The 16585-nt window shown below is 37.8% G+C and overlaps 1 protein-coding gene across 25 annotated transcripts in view; it reads right to left on the reverse strand.

Annotated features, from left to right (window-relative positions):
- ablim1b (actin binding LIM protein 1b) overlaps nucleotides 1-16585 on the reverse strand; it is a 155346-nt gene that overhangs the window by 58386 nt on the left and 80375 nt on the right. For 24 of the 25 annotated variants that reach the window (XM_088635884.1, XM_088635887.1, XM_088635882.1 and 21 more), the window contains 2 exons: nucleotides 2896-3079; nucleotides 1250-1359 (listed from right to left, as the gene is read on the reverse strand). In XM_088635884.1, the coding sequence (XP_088492010.1) occupies nucleotides 1250-1359; nucleotides 2896-3079 (294 nt within the window). Of the gene's footprint in view, nucleotides 1-1249; nucleotides 1360-2895; nucleotides 3080-12277; nucleotides 12958-16585 lie in introns of those variants that run through there. The other variant, XM_088635891.1, reaches the window with a different exon arrangement.

Raw genomic sequence — 16585 nt, forward strand, 5'->3', positions numbered from 1 at the left:
CACTTTGATGCACATTGGAATTGTATCAAAGAATACAATACAAAACATCATGCATTAAAATAGTGCACTGAGACTTCCAAGTGACTCAAACAGTAAAAGCATTTACTCAGAATTTACATGAAGTTCTGTGGACCAACTGCAGCCTGGAATACATTATGAACGGTTCTATAAAAATACAACATATTATCTGATAGGGATTCCCCATGCAATGGCACACAGCACCAACAAAGCTGAGTGGGCTGTAATCTGCTTCCCTTGCCACAAACCCACTGGTTTCACTGCCACTGTGGGCGCCCCGAGAGCTTGCAGCATAGTCAGTGATAAAAGTGTCACTAATTCTCCTGTAAGGCACCACGGAGCTTACAGCGAATTAAATTGTGAACACTTCTAACAGGTGGACATGTTGATGTACTGCTCTGAGTCTTTACACCCTGTGCACACCCTGGTGAAGTCAAAAACTGGGATGCTTTAAAGTAGAGCAAGTTCTAAAATCTGTTGACATTGACCTGTGACCACCAGCGGCCAGTCACAACTCAGAAACACAGATGTGCTCTGATAAAAAGTCAGCCTCGAACGGAAATAAAGTACTGCAGTACTGTCAGTCAACTGTTGCACATTCCAGCAGCCCAGCTGTCTTGTTTCCATAGAGGAAGTTATGTTAAAACAGACTAACTAGCACTGTCAAATATTCTCTTTGATACACATCTATTGAGGTGGATCACATGCTTGTTTCCTGCCCTGCCTTACCCAGAACCAGATCAGTCAATGATAAAACACAACATCTCTACAGTAGTTCTCTTTGAAATTCAGGGAGAAGAAAGGGCATATATATTGTGTTCAATTCAGACACTGGCAATACTTTATGTCTTAGGAACCATATAAGAAATTATAAAGAATATATAAATATTTTATTCCTTACAGATCATACAGGTTCAATACTCAATATTTACAGTTAGTAAATACAACTGGTATTGATAATTGAATAAATTTGAGCACACTTTTACTATAGCATACAGTATTTTACTTGGTACACTGCAATCTTCATATGTCCAGTAACACTGCACAATAGGTAAGAGTTGGATACTACAGTAGGTTGTTTACAATCATAATTTAGATTTTATATTAGCAATATTAAAATGACATTTTATTGGCCTGGACTTTGCAGAAAGTAGTCTCTCGAACCTTGGAGGTTCCTGATGCTTGGTGGTGTGTTTGCAGCTTGTTTATGTATTTTGTACACATCACTTACTGCTGGAGCTGCTGATCTCTTTGGGACTGGAAGACATTGGTTGGACACACCTCTGGCAGAGACAGTCTTTCCCATTGAAGGTAACTCGGTCTCCTGCGGGAAAGGGTCGTCTGGAAGGGAAATTACATTTCTAACGGTTATTCAGCATAACACCACAACTTTTTTCCTACCATCCAAAAAGCCTTTCAAATATGTTCTTGGCATCCGCAAACTGAAAGCATATCCAAAAAGCCACCTTCAAAAAAATGCAGTGAGGCTAATTTACATTCTATGTGATGCATGCAGACAGCACTGAGACTACTAAACACAGTAGTCTAGGCAAGACAAGACTTACATTTCCATTACATCTGACCACTGTCAGTACAGTTACTCATTTATTGTAGTGCATTATCTTTCAAAAGATGAGCACACTTCTTGCTGGAAGACAGAATTTTACATTTTCATGGGGTTTTTTTCTCTGTTAATTTGAGTCACTAATGGAACTCAAAGCTTGGGATATCTGTTCCAAAATCCATCCTCTTATGACAGCTGAAGCCTAGTGCAAAAGAATAGGGCACAAGGCATGGCTGAGACTGGAGCACCCATTGAAAACCAATGTAAAAGCTGGGAGAACATGCAAAGCCCACACACACAAATACCCTCGTCTGAACTGAAACCAGAGCCCTAGACCTGGGAGGCTGGAGTTTGTATTGAAAACATGTAATGGCTAATTTCTTTGATAAGCATTATGTCATTATAAAAAGGTAAGTTAAAAAGCAATCTTGGGGCCTCCCAAATGGCGTAACATAGTAAAAGCTCTTATTTGGAGTACACTTTTTAGTCCCATACTCCAGATACTGCAGAACTGAATCAACGTCTTCATTATTCAACTGTGACCATTAATTTCCAGGCCTTGCTCCACTACTAATCAAACAGTACAAGGGTCATGTGGATTTTAATCACTCACATGTAAGCCATGATTAAATATTTTATGTCTGGGGTAGGCTCCGTCTCCCACACGACTTTGAATTGGAAGAAGCAGTTAGAAAATGGATGGATGTCTGGGGCATTTCTGACTCCATAAACTCAAATTAACTCCTGCTTCTTGCTAGGTACCTACTGACTTGCAGCGATGACGAAAGCAAATGTACAGTACCTCTCCTATCAGGTGCTGTGGTACAGTACATGCTAAGCCGATATCTGTCTCTGTGAGTGGGAGAAGCATGAACGTCGTATGTCTATTTTTATCCCAAGTGTGTGCAGGAGTCATCGTGGGAGTCATTGCGATAGAGCCAATTCATAATACAACTGGCAGTTCTATATTAGGCCGACATCTTAAAAATAGCTTATTCCCATTTAAAAAAAAAGATTGTACATTTGGGTTAGATGAAGCAATAGGATTTTCCTATCAATCTGATGAAACACCAAAAGTAAAGGAGTAACAGGAAAGATATGAGTAATTACACTCACTGTATCCTTTTAATATTACAATACTTTGGAAATGAAGCCCAATATCTTTATAATGAATGTGCTTGATGGTACAGTAGAATTGGAAAATATGCACGTTACAACATTATACAATACATCTCTAGAATACTACGGGCGAGTTGTAGACTTCACCACTCTCTAATATAAAATGTCCAAGGTTGTGGAATGATTGTTCTTACTTGCAAATGGTGCAGACAAAACAGGTAGGATGATACGTCTTTCCCAGAGCTGTGACAACTTCTCCCTCTACAAAGTCCCCACAGCCGTTACAGCGGGTGCCATGCAAACGCTGATAGTCCAGGGTACAGAGATACTCTCCGTTCTTCATGAAGAAGCCCCCCTGGGCCAGGTCGCAGCCACACACTACGGAGAGAAACAGGGCAGCCTGTCGGTCATTCCCGTAGATTCATGAATGCAGCTCATAGGCCAAAACATTAACAAACTCCCCCAAATAAACGCACTGGGCATCCCCATGCAATAAGAACCACCCAGACAGGAAGTGGCATGTTTTCCAAAAGATTCTGAAAGCTCTGCAGTCCAATCCCACTTCATCTATCTTACAAACTGACATTCTACCAAGGCTGTAACGCTGGCGATAGTGCCTCGGATTGAACTGCAGCTGAATCTGGTTCCTCATTCTTGTTTAAAAATGAAACATTTTCCTGCTGGGAACAGGTCGTGAAAGTCTGTCTCTAGCTTCTTAAGCTAACCACACAGTACAGTACATTGTCTATCAAGAAAAACTAGTCAACAATTGTGAACCAGAGGGGGCCAAGTTCCTTTTTCCCTTTTCTACCAAAAATTAGCTTATTTGAATGGTTCCTTCCATAAAAGGAAAACAAGATTATTTTGTACAATCAATCAACCTTTCACTTAATAAGTATTCTAAGTAATCTTAACTAAATATTTAAATGCAAAATTTCCTAAAGTTTCTAATCTAATCTAACAGATTTAGTTATTTTGTTTTAATATTCCGCAAATCCAAATCTGGAGAAAAGACCTTAGCATCTGAACGCCAGCTGTAAACAAACTTTTCTGATAGCAAAAAAAAATCATCTGCTGGAAACCAATCAAGAATTTAACAATACTCTCTACAGGATAACACAGATGAACATACTGTAAAAACCCTCTGAATTACAATACTGAAGTCATTACATAATTCAGTCCTGCTTATTCAATGAGTGGTTTACTTCTTCAAAATTCGGAAATCCCACTCTTTAGTTTTAAACTGAAAATAGATTAAGAATTGTTCATCATTGTTAATTACTTACTTGGCCTTAAGTGCTGTGAGCACCATAATACCTTACAGAATTGGTGGAGTGGCACATCTGCCTCTGATGTCAGTGTAAGTACACAGGTGCCTGAATGGTCCCAGAACTCCTTGGCATTGCATGCCAAGAAGCTCAACCCCACCCACCCTTGTGCTCCACTTATTAAAAAATGCCAGTCACAATGCAGGCTGTAAGACAGCCCAAGATGACAACGTATGGGCTATGAGCAATAGCCTTTACATAAGAAAGTTACAAAAAGAACCTTGACCCATTCATAGTAAACTGGATGAGATCCTCTGATTAACTACCTACTGTTTCTTAAAAGGCTTCAACAACATGGGTAAGTTGTTCCACACCCCCGCAACCCTTTTTGTAAAGTACCAAATGCATTTACTATATTACAAGCCCCATTATTTATCCCATCTCTACATTACAAACCAATATTGTTTATCCTCTTTAATTTTGTTTTTCAGTATCCCTACTAGCTGAAACCACTTCTTCCCACTCACCAAACTAAATTTGCACAAGTTGACTCATCTCTACTCTTTTAATCTCCATATAAAACTACAGAGCAGATTTAAAACAAAGAAGTGGTGGCTCTGATCAAATTACAGGTTTGTTTTTCCTGTTACCCTTGAATGATGAGCTCCTGTGATCTTTGCGGAAGGAATAGGAATTAAAAAAACTGGGGTAAAAGTACAAATAATGGTAATAAAATATAGGCTCTATTAAGTAGTACCATTACAGACTGTTGATTACAGATACAATTAACACCTCTTATCACTAAATTACAATAATTCACTAAATTATACTTCTTTAAGATGTGGTTTAAATGCAGGACTGAGGTAGCTCATATGCTACTGCAGTTATGCAGTAAATGATAATGTACAGTCATGCCTAATTAAGGGTTCTATAGTTTAATATATGAAGTTTTTTTACACTGCTTCAACTTATGCTATCACACTACACAGAACTAAACAACTTCATAATATATGTCAGCAGATGATAAAGATATAAGCAGGGCAGCATTCATATTAACATACAGGGCACAATTTAGATTATCAAGGAAAGTGGACAGTGTGATTTATACTAAGACCTTAATCTTAAACTAAGACAGTATCCAAAAACACAAATGTGAACAAAAACAGGTCAAACGTAGACTAAGTATCTAGCACAAATGAAATGTAGTGGACTGGGTTTGCACTAAACCAACTGTCAGCTGCCATATCACCCTGCAACTCCCAACTGGAAACCCAATGAAGCTTGGCAGGTGTGAGCTTGGCCAGTACCTGGATGGGAGTCCTCCTGGGAAAAACTAAGGTTTCTGCTGGAAGAGGTGTTAGTGGGGCCAGCAGGGGCCGCTCAGCCTGCAGTCTGTGTGGGTTCTAATGTCCCAGTATAGTGATGTGGACACTATACTGTAAAAAGGTGCCATCCTTCGAAAGACGTAAAACCAAGGTCCTGACTCTCTGTGGTCATTAAAAAGCCCAGGACATTTCTCGAAAAGAGTAGGGGGTGTAACCCTGGACTCCTGGCCAAATTTCCCATTGGCCCTTACCAATCATGGCCTCCTAATAATCCCCATCTATAAATTGGCATTATCGCTCTGTTCTCCTTCCCACTGATAGCAGGTGGATGCTACACATTGGTGGTAGGGGAGTCCCCATTACCTGTAAAGCGCTTTTAGTGGAGTGTCCAGAAAAGTGCTATACAAGTGCAAGCACTCATTATTAATTATTATTAAAGCAAAAGGGCAAGTGGAAGTATCTGCTCAACTGAGTGTTTAGCAACTATGAATGGAAAAAACAACAATTGTGTGGTTTTCTGTATCTTTCACAAATATTGAGGAAACAGTGTTAAAATAGACTTGATATTTCTAGGGGAAGAACAGTGTTGATTACCAACCCACAATTTCTGACCTCCTGGTTGGAGCAATATTGTTGGCTACAGTATAACAAAGCAGTACAACTGGATTTTATTTAAGACATTTACAGGATGACTGTAAAAGACTTCAGTACCAAAACAAAGTTTCCCACCCAGTTTCTGAAAGCAATTATAGAATTTAGTAGTGCAAATCAGGCCAAAGACAATAACAGTGTAGGAAGAAAGGAATGTTTTTCCGCAGTTAATTTTAGTTAAATATACCCTAAGCAGAGATTTGTATCTTTTCTTCTTTTAGAACTACTTATGCTGAATACATCTTAGTTAGGGTGAAACGATACCATACTTGTTCACCTTTAAAAACTTCATCTCAATTTAAGGCAGGGCTACAGACTAAAAAGAATTACTGCATTCTCTTGCTCTGTACCTGTAGGTCAGTCCTCCTCTTTTTGTCTGTACTCCTTTTGTTAGAACATTAAAACTATATACAGTCACGAATGGAGTATCTATTCATCAGAGTCTGTGCCAGTGTCATTGACCATCAAAATATCAGTGTCACTTGGCCATCCTGTATACTGAGGCATCCTCTTCCTCTTGATTGAGCCGAGCCAGTGCCTCACACAGAGCTCAGGATCAAAGTGCTCAAGTGAAGGGCCTTCTGAGCTGATCCTAATTAAATCCTCCAACGTTGAGATGAAAAGTGAATTGCAGACTTTTGATTTTATTCTGTTCTGTGCAGAAAAGCCTCGTTCACACGATCTGACCTAAATGCAAAACATTACTGAAATCTGTACAGTAAGGCTCTTTTGTCAAGATGACCTCCCACAAACTAATGTTGGACATGTCTGCAAACTGGCCTTTGATGAGCCTTTGCAGCTGTTCATCTGTAATGCACCCAATAATCTCAGCACATGCGATGTCGTTATCATACGTGTTTGATACATCCATTCCGTTCTTTTGTTTTAGCAATTCCTCGGGTGCGATCATGTAGGCTGCATTCAATTTAATTCCCAGTTCTTTAAAGTCTTTCTTGGCTGTTTTTTCACAGGCGTGAGACACAGCCCGGGCTCAAGGTGTCTGTCTTGGGGCACACTTCGCAATTACACTATCACAAGCATTTTTATGCTTCTGACTCCATGTTTTTTTCCATGTTTCTTTTTTTAAATGATTCGTCCCTTTGAAAAACTTTTTCCTGCAACTTCCTGACCGGTTTTAGAACAAAAGTCGCAATATATCATGTTTAAATCGCTCAATTTAGACAGTTGTTCGGATGCACTTTCGTCCATACTCACATAAACTTAGCTGGATGGGTTTTGAGGATCCACTGCAGTGGTCGAAGGTCCCACGGGAGATGCATCAAACTTAAAAACTCTGTAATTTTATGCTTCACCATTGTTAGCAGATCAGCTAGCATGTGGAACGTTTGCAGTAGCCTGTGTTCTAGTGCAAAGCTTCTTAGTTTGCTACCTTTTAACCAAGTCACAAATCAGAGGTTATGTGAAGTGCACTGAAAAAAAAATACATTTAAAGATACTAGATTTTAAATTGTACATCAGACTATACATTCCCTTTTCACAAGTTACTATACACACACTCCTTTCAGTCAGCAAAAGCAAACTGCAAATTGACTGCCAGTGGCTTTAAAGTCAGAAAAAGAACACAATACTTAAGGCCCTTCGCATCCTTCTGCAGCAGTGATGGTCAGCCCTAACTATGATGAGCAGCAATCCAACAGGTTGTATATTAGTCCCCAGATGATTCATAAAAGACTCTTAAAAATTAATTATACATTAGTGACATCTTGGTACAAATGGTAGGCATTTAATCAAATTATCTTTTTAATTAGCTCAGTGGACAATTCTGATCATCTAAGACCTCAAGGTATTCATATTATAATGACAAAAGATTGCTACCAATTGTTGATAAATGGTTATCTTTAAAACCTGCTCAACTGTGGCTCTCTGAAGTGGTCCAGCTCATTTTGTAGTCAAACCACTGGTCTAAATCCTGTGTAGAGAAAGCCTTGGTTCCTGGACTACTGTGCACATTCAATTTGTGTAAAAAAAACTACTTGCTTCCCACATCTATACTTACATGCTGTGAAATATTCCTGTCCTGGGTCAGGGAACGTTGCACATGAATACCTGAAATTATGAAATCCAAGAGGTTTTCTGGTCTTTATTTAGAAAATGGGTTGGTTTATTCCTAACACAGTTTTCCAATAAGAAAATTCTTTTTTCAGCCATACAGGATTATAGAGATTGACTACCACCATCCCTTGACTGCTACAGAAATTTAAAATCTCATAAACCTTTTCCCAAAACCTACAGCAAAACACTACCTTTCCATTTAATGACACACCCACTTATACACAAAACACACTAATCCAGCCCATGCAGAAAATTTCCCAAATTAAACACATATGAGAATGCACCCTAGAAGGAGTAAACTGAAAATAAAGGACATTTAATTTTTATTTCTACTTTCTAAAACCATTATTTAAAAAAAACGCCCACACAATCTGGAATTGCTCTCCGAATACACTGCTTGGGAATAAGTGAGTCAAATGGACATCCCCACTGAAGAGCCATTCACCATTTGGCTAGATGCACAGAACCTAACAGGAGAGATTATACAGTACCAATTGGAGAAGAGGTGTACCTCTCTGTGATGTCACTCTTAGTTGCAGAAGCCTGCCAATGGGGACCTACTATTTACCGGAAAGCTGAGAAAGTCATGGCCCACTAGACCCAGCCAGGTTTTAATTATTTATAACTGCATCATAGAGCTCACCCTGCTCCCTGAGTGAGCAGAACGAACATCTTCACTAGAGAGGCTCAACTGTTCATACTGTATTTCTAAGACCACTATTTCCAGGAGGAAGGGATATTTAATGCGATGCACATCTTGTCAGGTGTACTCTGTTTAGTGTTAAATTTTCCGATCCCTCCAGGATAAGTCCTGAAGCAATGATGGGTAAGAATTTCAGGAACAGCGTTGTTAAGGCTCATATATCTCTCAGCTTCTTCAGGCACTCAATATCCTGATCCAAAACAAACCTAAAGAGTCTCTTGTGCCTTTACACTTTACCAGTGGGTCTTTTCAAAACCTCTGAACGAGTTCAAATTAATGGCAGAGTGCAAAACAAGAAAACAAGCAAGTCAATTGTTTTATACAGGGTACAAAACTTTACAATGTTTCCAATTTAGACAACAAAATCTCTTATGTAGCAATTTTAACTTTATATCCAACCATAAATTTAACATTATTGATTGGACTAATAGCACTCATAATATGTTCAGCACTCAGGACCTTTTCTGAACATGGATTCAATATAACCAACTTCACCTTATTCTGTAGATAATAATAATTGAGACATCTTGTGTTCTAAGGGCTGACTGCAGCATAATCTTACACAGCTACACATGTTTTATTCACTATTTAGATGGAAAGTACTATGTGTGCAAGCCCATAAACAGATTAGGTCATGGGGTAGGTGGGTATCAGAGACACACTTCCAAAAGGCAGTTAATGTAGTGGGATACCCTGTACCCTGTTTGAAGATTGGGAACAGACGAAGAAACGAGGACTAGGACCCTAAATAACGGTATAATCCGGAAGAGACTGGAGAAGGGCTACAGGGAAAACACGGTGAGGGAAGGACTGGATGACGAACAGGAGGCGGTGCTGACAGTGATCCAGGCAAACGAGGGAAGTCCAAATGGGAAACTAGGGTACAGTCCAGGGTCCAAGTGCTAGGAGATCCATCCAAGACAAACGATTAAAGCCAGGAACGAGACAGGGACAGGAACAGGGACAAGGACATACAGAGTGACGAGGCCAGGCGCTCCGGAATAGTGCCACAGTCTCTATTTCACTGTTAACATAACAGAAATCCACATTAAACTAATACTTTCTTAACTTTGACATATTCTGAGAATAATGCTTTTTCCCAAGCAATTTAATCCCCGGAAACTTTTCAAAGCATTTAGTATAAAAGTTTCCATTTAAAATGTCAACTCCCATCACTTGTCACACAACAGACTGCTATTCACACAAAAAAATAGAATTGGTAATGTTAAAATGGAGTTCAGCATATATGTAGCTAAAATGTGCTATATAATCTGGAGAGATGTGTCTGTTCAGCTAAACCAGAACCGTTTGTCTTTGATCCCCTTGGCATGCAATCATTTGAGCCGAGGACTTGAGGCTAATTGCCGAAGTTTTCACTTCCCATTAGGCAACCATCCCCAGAGTTTATTGCAAGAAAAACAGATGATGAAATCATGCCAGGTCAGAACTTTCAACAGCATACATGCTGTGCCACCCCCAATATCTGCTTTCCCTTAGTCTTGCAGTTTTAATTTGACCTAATAATAAAAGCTATCGAAGACTAGAACCCAGATTTAAAAAATCAATACTAGCAAAATAAAAAAGAAATCTGCAGCTTTTTGGCTTGCTTAATTGCCTCAGGGAACAAAAGATAACCTTTACTTCAAGTAAACATTTGTTTAACAAACACCCTCATCTAGGGAAACAATTATGTACAAGCATACTGTATAAGAATAAATATGATAACCTGCCAGAAAAACAGCCAATTACAAAAGCTAGTAAAATTCTGGAAATGCAGTGTAACTATAGACTCCATTAGTACAGTACAGTGTAAGATTTATTGAAGAAGATAGGTCTGAATACGGATGGACTCTGGAAGTGGAAGGATGGAGAGGGAGTAAATAACACCTGGTGCAAGAGGAGAAGCGAAAAGGATGACAGGTGGTTACTGAAGAATGTAGATAAAGTCTGGCGTTCTTTGCAATAACAGCATATGAAAGGAGACACTTCACAGTTTCTGCTAAATAAGGTATAACTGGCTTGATTTAGAAATGCAAGATACTGTACATATCCTAACACCACGCAGCTTAATTGCTTGGAAATCAAGCATAAACCTTTTTGTAATGTACTGTACTTCACACATACAATATTAAACAACATTTAGCTTTTCCCATGTAAAAAAGGTAGCTCACGAAAGTGTTTAATCTGATTACAGACCAGTTAACCACAGCCTCAGAATGCAGCACAGCACACAGTCCATCACACATAAAGGCTTTTACATCACTGCCTTCTATGGTGATAACAGAAAATAAGTGTATCTACAGAGTAAACTCAGTTCCAACCACATCACTATTAATGTTCTATAAATGGTATAAGGCATTAAAATAGGGCCAAGTGTTATTTTATGAAAGTTATAAAGCAAATACAGTATATTGCATGATTTACACCCACAGTCAGGATTAACAGTATTTTTTTTATTCTGTAACAAACTATATACTATACGAAAGTCACTATAGTAAAGGCAAATTTGTATTCTTACTTTTGCTTTCTTTACATTTTTAATAGTCCAATTTCACTATTTTTCCCTACAGTTTTTTGTATGGTTTGAGTGCTATGGTACCATAATTAACACGGACAACTTACTGTAAATGCAAACTCCCTTCATTTACTTATCAGTATGATATTTCTATTTAAATGTAAGAAATAGTACATGGCATGGTGCCCTTTTTAAGATTTACTGTAGTATATATAACAATATTATCTAAGTCCAAAATAGCAAAGGCAGTTAAAAAAATACTGTACATGTAACACCATATTGGAAATCTAATGAGGATTGAGGTTTGAGGAAGACAAAAACAAGTCTAACATGCCTAAATATCAAGGTACGTTTACATCATGTAAGCACTAGTTTTTTTTTACCTTTGATGATAACTAGATCTCTGCACGGTCTCAAACTGACAAAATACATGTGTGCACCATCACAAACCTCTTCATTCATATTGAAGTATATAATCTCAAGGAATGGTGTCTGTACTTCCATCTCCTTTTGACAATATAATTATAAAAGCATAATTATATTGGCAAAGCAAAATGGAAGTAAAGACGCCATCCCTTCAGATTATATATTCAATATCACTACAGCTGGAAAACAAGGCATAGAGAAAATATAGCTTGGTTAAGCTTTTTTTAAAAACTAAACAGATATTCCACAGCCTTCAAACACTGCCAAATCCTTTAATTATAGTGGAGTTAAACTGCATTTCCATCATTTCCTCCAGCCTTCATAAATACAGAATACATTCTGGCTATACAAGATACTGAATTTGAACATGTTGCACATTAGAATTGCAAACAGCATTACAAGAGAAAAATAAATGAAGTCTATTCAATTGAGTAGTATAAGAGTGAAAAATATAAATCTTATCCCATAAAAAACTTAAAGATTTCAATTTTCAATTGTCAAAAAACAAAACCACAAGGGATCTCAATAAGTAAAAGTTTATATTAAAGTCTAGAACCTGCAGGCAGAATTTCACAGTCTAGAAAAAGCAATGCAATAAGTTGCCAATGTACTTACCCAAATCTGGTATTTATGTGCACAGAGGTTTCATGAAAATATGTGCTAGTGATTCTCCTGATGTTTTGATAGTTTCCTCAGTTAAGCTCATTAATCACACTACAATTCAGAGTTTAATGGTAAAAACAAGTCACCACGAAGAGTAACTCTGAGGTTGGTGGCTGGGTTTGCATGTTATCTAAACTCTTCCCACTTTATATACAAATGTTATTGAGAAATGCTGCCTGCTGATATGTAGAACCGACCAGAAAGTGCTTCAACCAGTTTTTGCAGAGGCAATAGGCAGCTGTCCAAAGACAATCTGGACATTTCCCTTCACAGGGAGTGAAAACGCCAGCAGGGGTGAATCTACCAGAATTCAGTCAACACCTCCACAATGCATCAATATTACTAAGAGCATTATTTTTCTTTCTGCAGAATTCCTTTATAGGCACTTTGTTTTTTAAGCTTCTGGTTTCTATCACAACAGGTTATGAGTGTTATCTATTGATTAATGACCTTGAACTTATGACTTTCCTTGTCTCTTCTCAATTACCTTTTCATACTGTACATTAAGAAATAGGAAAAATGAACAGCTGAGCAATAATCACCCTGCAGCAATGGCAATGCAGCATGTTACTCATTTACTTTATATACTGCATGTAATACTAAGGATATAAAAAATATCAGAAGAGCAATGTACAGTACAGTATGGGAGGTTAGTAAATGAAGCACAAATAAGAGCAACAGAGATGACTGTAGTTCCTGATGGATCGTTTTTCTCAACAGCATCATGATAGCAAAGGACAGTAACTTCCTGTTTGGCAAAAGAAAATTACTTCTCCTTTCTATTTATAGTATTTTAGTATAACAAAACTAAGCCATAAAAAGCCTGTTTAATCGAATATTGTAAACATATTCAGACATCTTGTATAAACCTACCATTGTATAAAGAAATAATTAATAATTTAACATTTTATTAGGAAAAATCATACAACACAAACAGGAACACAACTGATTCTTTCTTATGAGAAGAATTAAAAACAAATGACTTGGGACCATTTGAATGGGGTGAAATACATTTTCTTGGTCATATGAACTAGTACCTTTTATTTATTCCTTCTCCTGAGGTGCTGCTTAAGACATCTTTTATTGTTCTTCAGTTTAAGTGTCATTCATCAACATCTACCAATCTACCTTCCTCCAACAAATAACTGTAATAATCAATTAGTTGAATTATCAATTTATTGGCATGCTATTGACTGATGATGTAGTTGACGCAACTAAGAACAAGGGAAAATACCTGCTGGCATCCAGAGAATTCATGTAATTGGCAAGTACTTACGCTAAAAAGTAAGAACTGGCTTTGTATTGTCCTTTTAGATACAGTAAATATATTAAAGGCTGGCTTTGTATTGATTGCTTTTAATTGTATTGATATAATGATATAAGAAGCATTATAATTATAATATATTATTATATACGCATTATTATATAAGCAGCCTTACCAAAATCTAAAAAAAAATCAAGTGAAATTCCTCAGCTATAGACTAATTTTCCTGCAGGGAAAAAAGAAGCAGGAAGGAAAGGACAGAAATCTTTCATTTGAGCAGGTAAAAATAACAATGATTGAATTAAATAGCACAGAAACCAAAGAGTACACATCCGGGCTGAAATTGTTAGTTTCCATTCCAAAATCTAATATGTATAAAATCAATTCTGGACCTCAATGAAAACTGAGATTTTATGAAAATGCAAGGAAGATATGGAAGAAAATCAAATTGACACTGTGGTCTCCAGTCTGGTCTGGGCTGTGGTACAAGCAAAATGAACTATAGTTCTTGGTTATATAGAACAAAGAAGATATGCAAGCATATGCAAGTGTATCACAGAAATCATACATAATCTGGCACAACTGGAAAGCCCTACCACCAAAAATGGTAGGAGATATTAAAGGCATTCAAGCCAAAACAGAAGTTACATATGAGTGGTTATGAGACAATTTGCTGCACCAGCAGGCATTGTATCTATTGATTCAAAGCTGCTTGCTACTGTTTAGGAGTACAATAGGCGCAAACATTCATTAGCATATATAACACAAGCACATAACTACAAAGGAAAAGCATTTTAGATGTATTTTTTGTGGGAGATTTCAAGCTTTTCATCTGAGATGCAATCCTACAGCTACCAGTAGTACAGTGTTTATTTGCGAAATAAAATTCTTTAACATTAACTGCATTCTCCGCACAACTTAGCAGCCGAGGAGACTGTGGTATTTTTGGGAGCCAATTAGAATTCATAGTTATTTTGTTGAGCAGTATGCCACTCCCAAGCAGTAACAACTGCTGGGTGTGGGAGATCAGGGATGGTATAAGGAATGAGGTAGGTGCTGCAGCTGCCCCTATATTTCAGCAAGGATTGCTGATATAAGCACCTTATACTATTAGAAACGTTAGTCAACCCCACTGAAAGACCAGTCCTACTAACCTGCACTAACATTTGATACAGACAATCCTCCTCGAGAGTGGTAATTCTGTTCTGATCTTGCAGGCAATCACAAAGAACATCTGCTAAGAGGAAACCAGCTATGTTCAGTGAAAATAAATTAAAAAAACCAGTTGGGATTGTGGTTTCAGCTCCCTCCTCTTCTATGCCTTGGTCATCATTAAATGAGGGCACAGCTGAATCGCACCAGGTGCAAATGTCTTGAGCAGGTGTTGGAATAATCGCGCACAGAGAACGAACACCACAGTCAGCACAACATGCTCCATCGGGATAATAATATAGGCTGGCCCTCCCTCCATCTCTGGGTCAGAGATGTTCATCTCAGCCCATTTTACACCTATAGTAGAATTTAACCCCAAGTAGAGTCCCCAAGGCAGCTGAACCGCACGTTATACAATGAACAATATCATTTTCATTGGAGCGAAGTGCTGCTCTTACAGAGCACCAGCTTGCAGGAAGTCACCTTGCTCGACTTCCTGCTGATAAGCCCGAAAACTGTTTATGAAAGTTAACCATTGTGATCAAATTTCCTTGTATTCAGCACTTAACCTTGCAACAGAGAGAGATAAATACCTAGTGATTTAAAATTTAAATAAACCTAAGAACAATTAAAATGCAGTGCTATTTTTTGTTGTAGGAGGCAAAATGTTCATTGGCACTGTAATGAAATGCTTCTCCACTAATAAATAAAAACAAGTCTGTGTTTATTCAGATCTGAGGAAAGCATTAGAACTCTCTGTAATGAAGGGAAAAGATCTTTTCATAAACAAATTGAAAAGATGAATACATTAGCCCCTTTGAAGAATTTGAATAATATACCCCTCAGGACAGCTCCTAATTATTGGGATTTCAAAATTCAAGGAAAAGAAACAAGAGTGTTAGTAAAATCAAGTGAGAATTCGTCAATTTCCAATACACTCAGCCATTTCCAACTGAAAGCTGATATTCATTTCAGCCTGAAACAAGAGGAGCAGGAGACTAATAAATTAGTGAAAAATGCCAAATATATGGTATTGTCACAGAGAGGGCTGGAGGGATGCCCAAGTTAGTTATTTTAAAATAGAATGATGGCTCAGCTGCATTAGCACTTACTGTAGGTGCAAAAGTAGTGGTTTATTTGGACAGTGCTCCCCACAAACCAACAAACAATTAAAAATAGTGCAAAAATAACAAATAGAACAAAAATACATGGAAAAAAATACACACAAACTACCTCCAAGAGTTATAAGCTTGGAGTCCAACCCCACTTAGGTCAATTTCAGCTATCTCTCCTTCTATCATGGATGCAGGTCTACAGAGCCATGAGTTGCTTGTCAAGAGGTGACTCTGGGTTGCGCTACAGTAGCTCTTCACAACAGGTATAAATGTTGTGTTGGCCTTGTATTCAGCAGGTCCACCAAGACAACCGCCCTATCATATAAAGTTTCAAATTAGTCTATTAAAATAAATCATAACCAATCATTATGGCTCTTGAAATTTTTACAACATGTGCACTTCCCCATCGCATGGGTAATGTTATGAAGGAAAAGCTGGACCATTAAGTCTTAACTGGAATTCGGGTATTGCTGAATGTTTCAACCTCACAGCTTAAAAATATCCCCCCACACTTCCTTTTTGCAATGACCTTTGCCATTTAAAGCACAGAGCTCTTTCCATTTAGTGAGCTACACTGAAGCATATTTCTGAAGATGTCAGTGTGTTCATAAAAGATGTAAAACTAGCCTGCACTAGAAAATGTATAGTATACAGTCAGTTTCTATATACAGTAATTCCATGTGGTGAGAAAAAAGGTACCAAGTACACATCAATGAAAACATGTGGTCA

Source organism: Lepisosteus platostomus, chromosome 6 (genome assembly GCF_059453375.1).
Source record: "Lepisosteus platostomus isolate fLepPlt1 chromosome 6, fLepPlt1.hap1, whole genome shotgun sequence".
NCBI lineage: Eukaryota > Metazoa > Chordata > Actinopteri > Semionotiformes > Lepisosteidae > Lepisosteus > Lepisosteus platostomus.